Source organism: Sminthopsis crassicaudata, chromosome 1 (genome assembly GCF_048593235.1).
Source record: "Sminthopsis crassicaudata isolate SCR6 chromosome 1, ASM4859323v1, whole genome shotgun sequence".
Taxonomy (NCBI): domain Eukaryota; kingdom Metazoa; phylum Chordata; class Mammalia; order Dasyuromorphia; family Dasyuridae; genus Sminthopsis; species Sminthopsis crassicaudata.
The window spans coordinates 8,603,615-8,614,106 of record NC_133617.1 but is presented as its reverse complement, the minus strand read 5'-3'; the positions used below and the strand labels follow the sequence as shown (position 1 = coordinate 8,614,106).

The following is a 10,492-nucleotide window of genomic DNA, read 5'->3' as shown; positions in this document are numbered from 1 at the left end:
CCCTTTGTGGGGAAATATGGAGAGTTTGAAATTTACTGACCTATTCCACAATCTTCCCAGAATCTCTTAAAGATAATGGTTCTAAAAGGGCTTGAAAGCCATAAAGTAGCATAGAAAGAAAGTTAAGTTGATATTTTTGCTTTTCCTACAAATATTGACTACCTAGGAAATTAACTTGTACTTGTTTGTTTTTGTTCATAGCGTGAGTGTATCTCCATCCACGTTGGACAGGCTGGGGTTCAGATTGGCAATGCCTGCTGGGAATTGTATTGTCTCGAGCATGGAATTCAGCCTGACGGTCAGATGCCCAGCGATAAAACCATAGGTGGTGGGGATGATTCCTTTAACACGTTCTTCAGCGAGACCGGGGCTGGCAAACATGTGCCCAGAGCTGTGTTTGTAGACCTGGAGCCAACTGTAGTGGGTATGTATGCATGTGATTAAATTAAGATTTTAATCACAGTGATAGAAGGACTTCCCATTTTCTCTTCTAGATCTCTTCATAAGACATGATGTGCAAAAAGTCGTGAGCCTTCTGTGGTATTTGGACATAAAATTGAAAATAGGGGGAAATGAAGTGGAAGGCAGTATTCTGGGTAACTAGGCCAAGACAACCTAAGACATATCCATAAAATTATAATCAAGTACCTACTGTGTGCAAGATTGATCGGAGCTTGTCAGATTCCTTGTAATAATCGTCTGGATTCACACAGTTATTTGTGCAAAATCAAGTTAGCAGCTATTAAATGTGTGCCAAGGACTGTGCTGAATACTGGGGATACAAAGGAAGTCAAAGGCTCTTTAGTCTGTGCTTTATGAAAATTGTTAGTTGATACACCCAGAGAAGGAACACTGGGAAATGAGTGTGAACTGTTGGCATTTTAATTTTTCTTCCCAGGTTATTTTTACCTTCTGAATCCAATTCTTCTTGTGCAACAAGAGAACTGTTCAGTTCTGCACACATATATAATATCTAGGATATACTTTAATAGATTTAACATGTATAAGACTGCTTGCCATCTAGGGGATGGCTGGAGGGAGGGAAGAGAAAAGTCAGAACAGAAGTGAATGCAAGGAATAATGGTGTAAAAAATTACCCATGCATATGTTCTGTCAATAAAAAGTTAAAAGAAAAAAAGAAAAAGGAAAAAAAAATAAGATTGTTAGCTGATTGGTGAGAGTGTTCAAGCTAAAAATCCAATGTTTTATTAAGCCCTTCCTGTATATACCAATGTTAGACCTAGAGTTTTGTCGATAACAACTCCTCAAATTCTTTTAAAAAGGGCTTATCATGGAGGTGACAGAAGTCTCAAAGTCTAAACCTCCACAGTACCTAGTTTTCTAATATTAGTTTCTGCTGTAATGGTAGGAACTCGATGGTAAGAACCTATGATATCTGTACTGAAGGATTCTCTGAAAAGACTTAAAGATATTTCTGGTTCTTTAAACTGGCAAGGAAGAACTTTTTTTCTTAAACGCTTTTCAGTGAAAAAAGAAGAGGATTAACAATTAGCTTTCCAAAAGTGGAATAAGATGTCTTCAGATACACTGGGTTTCCCATCATGAGAGATGTTCAAATGGTGACTAAAGCATTTAATGGGATTGTTACATAAATGATTTCTGGTCAGGAACAACTTGGACTAAATTTCTAGATCTTAAAATCATGTCTGAGGCCTGTGATCCTTGGTAAAATAGGACTTTTTTGTAATTCAGGGAAGGAATAACTAGAAACCAGAATTGTACAGAACTTGTTATAAAGTGATACCAAAAATACACATATATAGGAGTCTGTTCTCTCTCTCTCTCTCTCTCTCTCTCTCTCTCTCTCTCTCTCTCTCTCTCTCTCTCTCTCTCTCTCTCGTTCGTCCCTTCTTAGAGATGTTCAGAGCTAATTTCCTGGACAGATAGTATCTTTACATTCTCACAGCTACCCTGGGAGAGAAACAGCTCACATGTTATGAGGGTAAAGTGTTCCATTGTGTCTGACTGTTACCCCAAAGGCCTTTCTATCCTGCAGAATTTCTAAAGTGTGTCTAAGCTCATGTTCATTGCTTCCCTGACAATCTGCATCTCATCCTCTGCCATCCACCTCTCCTTTTGTCTTCAATCTTTCCTAATGTCAGGGTCTTTTCCAATGAGTCCTGTCTTCTCATCTTGTGGCCAACGTATTTCAGCTTCAGTATTTGATCTTTCAGTGAAGAGTCTGAATTAATTCCTTTAAATATTGATTGATTTGATCTTGCTATCCAAGGCACTCTCAAAATTCTTCTTTTAATGATTGAGGTCACTTCCAATGATCTTGTGACGAAGAGAGCCATCTACACCCAGAGAGAGGACTGTGGGAACTGAATGTAGATCACAGCATAACATTCCCACTCTTTGTGTTGTTTGCTTGCATTTCATTTTACTTCTCATCTTTTTTTCTGGTTTGATCTCATTTTTCTTGTGCAGCAAGATTATTGTATAAATATGTATACATATATTGGATTTAACATTTTAACATGTGTAACATATTTTGGATTACTTGCCATCTAAGGGAGGGTGTGGGAGGGAGGGGAAAATTTGGAACACAAGGTTTTGCAAGGGCCCCATGTTGAAAAATCATCCATGCATATGTTTTGAAAATAGAAAGCTTTAATTAAAAAAAGGAAAAAAATCTCTAGTGCCTAATTTGAAAGCATCAGTTTTGAGTGGATGCCCGTCAATTGGGGAATGACTGAATAAGTTACAGTATATGAATGTTATGAAGTAATGTTGTTCTATAAGAACTCATCAGGATGATTTCAGAGAGGCCTGGAGAAACTTATATGAACTGATGCTAAGTGAAGTGAGCAAACCAGGAGATCGCTGTACACTGCAACAAGATTATACAATGATCAATGCTAATGAATATGGCTCTTTTCTTGTTCTTTTTAAAATTTAGCAACGATTCACATGTTCTGTTCAGTTCTAACTGTGGCTTCTTTGGCCAAATATGTTTTCCTCAGGAGACAAATAAGATGACCTGGTCCTCCCATCTGTTGAGGAGTTGTCACGTTTTGTTGTGATCTACACAGAGGCTTTAGTAGAACTAATGAAGCAGAAGTACATGTCTTTCTGGAACTCCCTTGCTTTCTCCATAATCCTGAGAATATCAACAATTTAGTCTCTTTGGCCCCTTTGAAAACCAACCTGCACTTCTGGTAATTCTTAGTTCACATTTGCCGAAGCCAAAGTATAACCTTGCTCAGTTTAGTAATTTAAATATCCTTTTACATTCCTCTTCTTTAGTCTGGGACATAAATTAATATTTCCACTGTTGAGTTCTCTTAAGTTTGCTGGCATATTGAATGCAGCACTTCAAAAACTCATTTTTAGGGTTTTAAATAGTTCAGCTGGAATTCCATCATGCCCGTTAACCTTGTTAGCTGTGCTTCCAGGATTTCTGACTGTGCATCAGTGATTATACCATTGTGGTTATCAGTGATGTAAAGAACTTTCTTGTGTAGTTCTTTTGTGTATTCTTTGCGGCTTGGCTATCTCTTCTGCTTCTGTGAAGTCCCTCTCACTTTTGTCTTTTACTATATCCATTTTTCTCTTGAAGAGATCTCTGGCTCATTTTATTGTTTTCTTCTATTTCTTTGCATTGTTCATTTAAGAAAACCTTTTCTCTTTTTCTCTGGAATTCTTCAATTAGGTGAATCTTAATCCTTTTCTCTTTTATTTTCCTTTTTTTCTCAGCTGTTTGTAAAGCTTCACCAGAAGTCATTTTGTTTTCTTGTTCTTCTTTTTCTTTGGCATTTTCTCTTGTTGCTCCTTGTATGATATTTCGAATCTCTGTCCACAGTTTTTTGGAAGTGAGATCTAATGAGATAATTTGTAAACCTCAAGGCAGTCTATGAATGCTAGCTATTGTTAATTACTAGTTGAAATGCCATGTCACCTGCATAATTAACTTTTTGTTCACCTATCCCCTCCTCTCCCCACTCTTCCCTACAACATTCTCCTTGAGAAATTTTCTGAATTTCAAATCATTTATTGGCCTTTAGTGAGCATGTGCTCTTTTGAAGACTCTTAAGTTGCTCTTGTTTTGTACTTGAGCACACTGAAGATAAAAAAGTATATGAAATAATCAGCCCCAAACTTGTTGTTTCCATAGATGAAGTCCGTACTGGCACGTACAGGCAGCTTTTCCATCCCGAGCAGCTGATAACTGGAAAGGAGGATGCGGCCAACAATTACGCCCGAGGCCATTATACCATTGGCAAGGAGATTGTTGACCTGGTCCTCGATCGGATCCGCAAACTGGTAAGGACCCAGCGACCTTGTGAAATGGTCCTAGAGCCAAGAGCTGTGGGTTCAAATCTTGTTTCAGTGTTTATAAGATGTATTGCCATTGTGAACCCTAAGGTATTGTAGTGTCAGCTCTTCTGACTTTGGCTGAGAGTGTCTTTAAATCCCATTCTGACTTTAAAATTTTCTCAGTATCCTAATACTATTTATTTGATTTATAGGTGACATATAACTAGTATTCTGAAGTTTTTAAAAACACTTTAATCAGTAAGCATGCATTGGACACTCACTGTGTTCCAGGCACTATGGCAGGGAAAGACCTCCTCCAAGAGCTTATGTTTTGAATGAAGGACGTACTAGACACATTTTAAAAGTATGTGCAAATTCTAGGGATTTCTGGAAGAACCTAGCTCCTGGGCAGCCCAAGAATGGCCTCCTTGGAAGGTTCCATGTAAAAGAGAGCAGGGGTGTGCCCAAGGGTGGAGGTAAAGAGGGTCTGCATTCCAGCCCTGAGGGCAGAGAGCCTGGAAAAAAGTGCCCAGGATGAGGGAGTATTGTTTGGAATGGCAGGGGAGGGGGAGGGTGCCGGAGAGGGGTCAGCTGAGCAGTGGGTGATGTGGCCTGGGCTCGGGAAAGATGAGTGGGTGGCCATCTGTGTCCATAGAGTTAAACTTGTGGCCGTTAGTGAGGTCACCAGGTGAGAGAGGTGAGGGACGGAAAGGAAAGGGCCCAAGATGAGCCTGAAGGGAGAAAGGAGATTGGGTCTGGGAAGCTGGGAGAGGGGGACAATGTCCTGAGCTGCAGAGAGGTGCCCCATGTTCACATAGCCGCTGGGGCAGAGGCAGGGTCCTTCTGGCCTAGGCAAATGCTCTTTGCCTTGGTGACGTCCTATTGGTGGGAATTCAGCAAACCCTTGTTCTGAGAGATGTGAGGAGCAAGGGTTTCAAAAATAAGCCGCCTCCTGCCCACAGGATGCCTTTATAGGGATTAAAATTGTCCCACCTGCAAGAGAGATGGCTGCCTTCTTCCAGAGCCCCATTTTTATAGGGCCGGATATCCAGATATTAAAGAACAGCTCTATCAAAGACAGAATAATTCTATTGGTTCGCATATGCTCGATAGGTGAAAATAAGCAGAGACTGTCAGCAGCCTGAGTTGGTTGGAGCAAGGATTATCTTCCCTGTAGGTGGACGTGAGATGAACGCACTTTTTCAGTTAGGGGGAGAAAAGGGGCAAGCTATCAGTCAGTGACCTCACTGGTCATAATGATGCGGTCAGGGGCAGTGCAGAGTTGTGGAAACCCCCCTTTGGTCAGCGCAGTCCAAAGTGAAAGAATTCACGAACCCGAAATATTAGACTGGCAAAAGGAAGTTTGTTGGCACGAAGAAGTCAGCTTTTGCTAGGAGACTGACTTCTTCAGTGGCAAGGTCCTGACAGAGAGAGAAAGGTCCTGGCAGAGAGAGAAACAGGTATTAACACTGAGAAGAGAATGTCTTCTCAGCGGGCAGGGGTCCTGACAGGCAGCTATGCCAAGGAGAGAAGTTCCTTGATAAGGCCTCTGCAAAGAAATGAGCCCCCAAATTGCCCTTTAAATAGGAAATCTGAGACTAAAGTTTCAACTCAGTGGAGAGAATAGAAATATCAGGTCAGATCTCTAGCTAAATGAGACCACTTTGAGCTAAGTAGGGAGTGGTCCTGGGCCAATCTTAATGAAACCACAGGGTGGGGCTCTTCCAGGAGTTTCAGGGATCGCCTCAAAAGTCAAGGACAGTTTCAGAGTTCCCCCATCAATAAGGTAGTCAGCTGCTTGTATTGAACAAGAGATTGGTCTGGAGATACGTTGGGGGGGCCTTGTACTAATTGAGTCGTCTCTGCCTGAACTTGTTCATCATGACAAGAAAAAGCAAGGGCAGAAGCCCTCTATACTTGCTATAATTCTGCAAGCAACTCGGGGGCCTCATGTGCAGAACTTTATAGGGTTCTGTCGAACTAATTAATACTGATTGGAATAGAGTGGGGAATCCACGCGATTGTTTTTCTCACACGTCAGTCTAGTAGGGGAGGTAATTTGTGTCCGCATCATGGTCTGAAATCCCTGTGCAGGTTCTTTCCTCCAGCTTGTCCTGGTCCTCCTTCCTGCCTCGGGGAGGATGCTGTGAGTTAAAGAGGGAGCTGCCCGCTAGTGCATGCTGGACCCCCTCCTGAACTGAGCCATCTTTGAAATGACAGAAACAGGCTTTCTTTGTGCTTCTTAGAATGGGCTGGACCAAATGGGGCTTCTGAGGAGGAAGCCCCATTCACAAATGCTTGTAAAAACTACAAAGTGCAGTGAAGTTGGAGGAGGGGGAGCCAGGAGGAGGCTGCAGCCAGGCTTGGATGTCAGTCATTGGGGGAAGTTCCCGTTGTAGCGATGAGTAACGGTGTGGAGATGGAGAGCGCCGAGTGAGTTTAGGAAAATCTGGCCTTTCTCAATGTGCTGGTTAATGTGGGAGTTTTGATGATGTTCCTTGGTTTCTAGAAAAACTAGGGCTGCTCACTTGATTCTGTAGCAGTGATGGACTCACAGTCGGGGTGGCGGCATAAGAATAATGGTTCTTGTCATTCAAAAGACACATAGAGTGGGGGATGTTTTAGGTGAAAGTTTTAGAAGGAGTCTGGGGAGGCCATCTGGAATTAACTTCCTAACCCTTTAATTGGGGAGGGTCTGAGAGGAGGGAGCAGCTTTGTAGCAGTTGGGGGGGAGGTTCCGAGAGCACGCTGGTGGCCCTTGGTAACTGACACTTGTCTCCCTCAGGCTGATCTGTGCACGGGGCTCCAGGGCTTCCTCATCTTCCATAGCTTTGGAGGAGGCACGGGCTCCGGGTTTGCCTCCCTGCTCATGGAAAGGCTCTCGGTTGACTACGGCAAGAAGTCCAAGCTCGAGTTTGCCATTTACCCGGCGCCCCAGGTCTCCACGGCAGTGGTGGAGCCGTACAACTCCATCCTCACCACCCACACGACCCTGGAACACTCCGACTGTGCCTTCATGGTCGACAACGAAGCCATATATGACATATGTCGGCGAAACCTGGACATCGAGCGGCCCACTTACACCAACCTGAACCGTCTGATCGGGCAGATCGTCTCCTCGATCACAGCTTCCCTGCGCTTCGACGGGGCCCTGAACGTCGACCTGACGGAATTTCAGACCAACCTGGTGCCCTACCCGCGTATCCACTTCCCCCTGGCTACCTACGCTCCGGTCATATCGGCCGAGAAGGCGTATCACGAGCAGCTGTCCGTGGCGGAGATCACCAACGCCTGCTTCGAGCCCGCCAACCAGATGGTCAAGTGTGATCCCCGCCACGGCAAGTACATGGCCTGCTGTATGCTGTACCGAGGGGACGTGGTCCCCAAAGATGTCAACGCCGCCATCGCCACCATCAAGACGAAGCGCACGATTCAATTTGTGGACTGGTGCCCCACGGGATTCAAGGTAAGCCGGGGTCCCTGGGCTCGGGGGCAGGAAGCCATGGATTTGGAAAAATGCTATACAGAATCCCCTAAGGACACTTCCTCAATCCCACACATGTTGGGCAAGAAGTAGATTTCCAGGGCGATGGAGCCTCCTCTTCCTGCTTGGTGTATAGTTAGGGGGCCCTGGGGGAAGGCGCAGTGCTGGGTCCCCAAAGATTAGAGATGCCCATAAACCTAACACAAAACTGGAGGGGAGCCCGGGTGCCAGCAGGTGCATGAGATCATGTCTGCTAGGTCACGGTGAGGAGCCAGGAAGAGGAGGAGGCTGAGCTAAATTTGTGAGCATGTGGGGGAGGAGGGGAAGGTGTCTCTTGGCAGAGTTAAGGGAATGCTCTGCAGGCATGGGAAGCAGCAGCTGCAAAGGCAAAGGCACAGGGCTGGGAGGGAGAAAGACGTGTCCTTAGGCTTGAGTTTGCTTCATTTAGGTTCCTCTCAAGGCTTATGCTTTTACTAAAGGAGGCTGGAACCTGGGAGGCGCCTGAGTGGATGGGGGGGGGGTCAGCCCCAGGGTCCCTGCCTGCCCCTGGAAAAATGTGCACAGAGCTGGTGCTTGGTGCCCGTTGTCAGGGTGTGCACCCCACCAGGCTAGCATTAGCCCCCAGGTCTGTGACGGCTCCCAGGAGTTGTCGAGTTACAGGGTAGGGTGAAAAGCACATTTCTGGGGTATCTGGTGACAGTAAAAAAAACAAACAAACAAAAAACAGCCTGGACCAGACCTGAAGGAGGGAATGGGAGGATGCTTCAGGGCTGGCTCCCACGGTCTGCGATTGAAGGAAGCCAAGATAGAAGTCTGGCGACCACGGAGGGCCCAAGGTCAGGTATTAGTAACTCTTCCCTCTCTCCTGCAGGTGGGCATCAACTACCAACCCCCCACCGTGGTGCCCGGCGGTGACCTGGCCAAGGTGCAGCGGGCCGTGTGCATGCTGAGCAACACCACGGCCATCGCAGAGGCGTGGGCGCGGCTGGACCACAAGTTTGACCTGATGTACGCCAAGCGGGCCTTCGTCCACTGGTACGTGGGGGAGGGCATGGAGGAAGGCGAGTTCTCCGAGGCCCGGGAGGATCTGGCCGCTCTGGAGAAAGATTACGAAGAGGTGGGCGTCGACTCGGTGGAGGCCGAGGCTGAGGAAGGGGAAGAGTACTAGTTGAAGAGGAATGCCGGGGAGCCTTGCCTCCCACCCCCCAAAGTATAACTGGTTACATAATTTGTTTACGAATAAATGTTTCCCTTTTGAAGCAGTTTGGTCTTTTCTCTCTAGTCTCACAAAAGTTGTTCGTTAGCCTGACTAGGATCCAAGGGACGTTCTTGGACCTGGATTGGACCCCAGAAATCCTGTGGTTCTCTCTCTTTTCTCTGCCCACCTCCTGACACTTCAGTAAGAAATAAGCACTACTGGAGCAGTGGCGCATTGCATTTATAGACAGCTCCTCGCAATGAATTTACAGGCGAGTCATCCCAGACCTGAGAGGGGCCTCTGTCGTCGAGTCCAGCTCATCCTAAAGAAAAGCATCTGTGCAGGGAGGGAGGACAGACCCGCACTGGAGGCAGTCTCGTAGATAGCGCTCATCCGGAGGTTATTAAGTTGGGGGTAGTTTCTCCCCATTGCCCCTGGTTTCTCCTCTGGGGCCGCGCCCAACAAGGCTCATCCCTTGTACGCATGACGACTCGTGCCCCACTCGTCTTTTCGGGGACCAAGGCTTTTTGACTCAAAAATAACTTCGCCTTCCACATTGACAGAATCTAGAGGAATCTTAAAGGGCTCTTCACAGGGATGAGTGTTTCAGATAAATTGGTTCCTGTTGTCCTCAAGAGTAACTCGGAGGCAGCCTCCGGGACACACGGGGAGGGATGGGAGCTTCTCACTTAAACCTTCAAAGGGGACTCCAGAGGAAGGGGAGTTGTGGGGGCGTTTGTGTGAAGGTAGGGGATGAGAGCTTAGATTCTGCCCCCCCCCCCATTCTGGCTGTGGACAGGCTGTCTTGGCTAGCTGGTAGGGAGCGTCCCCGAGGAACTGTTGAGTGAGAATGGTTTTTCAGTAGGTTTTCTGGATACTTTTTTGTCTTTATATCATTTTCCCCATGCTTCCTTCACAACTTAATAATAGTAAATTTTAAAAGTGCAACAAGTCTGCCATTGTGTGTAGTAGTCCACCCCTGGGGGCCCCCATTTCAGCTAAGGCGTTTTGGAAGACCTGACCTAAGGATCCCCAGGCATTGTACACGTGGAGGGGACGTTAGGCGATTGTTGCACACTGTGGACTTCTAGGTTAGAGAAGCTGAATGAGTTTGGGTCGGCCTGGCAGAGGCAGGAGATGGGCGTGATGATCCCAGACCTGTCTTCTCTGCCAAGGAAGGTGACTTTGCACTGGAAATACCAAACCAAAAAAATGGCCGGTGACGTTACCCATAGGCACCTTGATAGTCCCCTGGTCTAGACAGGAAGCGTGGGTTTTAGAGCGCTTTCAGGAAGTTCCCACATTTTCTAAAATGAGGATTGGTAGAAGTCGCTTGTAAAGGGCTGAAACTCGGAATAGGTGCACTGGAATCGGACAAGCGAGCACTTAAGGCTAATTACTATTGGACAATATTAATAATGAGCATATGCTTGGAAAATGGCCCTTCCCACTATTCTATGCTGGCTCCATCTTTTGGTGTATACAGATAATTGTAGGTGGGATTAGGGGATGGAGTAAGACAAGCCAGA

The 10,492-nt window shown here is 46.0% G+C and overlaps 1 protein-coding gene across 1 annotated transcript in view; it reads left to right on the top strand.

The window, feature by feature from the left end:
• Positions 1-9,027, top strand: part of LOC141556990 (tubulin alpha-3 chain) — a 12,986-nt gene extending 3,959 nt beyond the window's left edge. Inside the window, exons 2-5 of the mRNA XM_074292034.1 lie at positions 202-424; positions 4,139-4,287; positions 7,067-7,747; positions 8,637-9,027. Of these exons, the coding sequence (XP_074148135.1) occupies positions 202-424; positions 4,139-4,287; positions 7,067-7,747; positions 8,637-8,933 (1,350 nt within the window). The 3' untranslated portion in view covers positions 8,934-9,027. The remainder of the gene's footprint in view (positions 1-201; positions 425-4,138; positions 4,288-7,066; positions 7,748-8,636) is intronic.
• Positions 9,028-10,492: the final 1,465 nt, after the last annotated feature.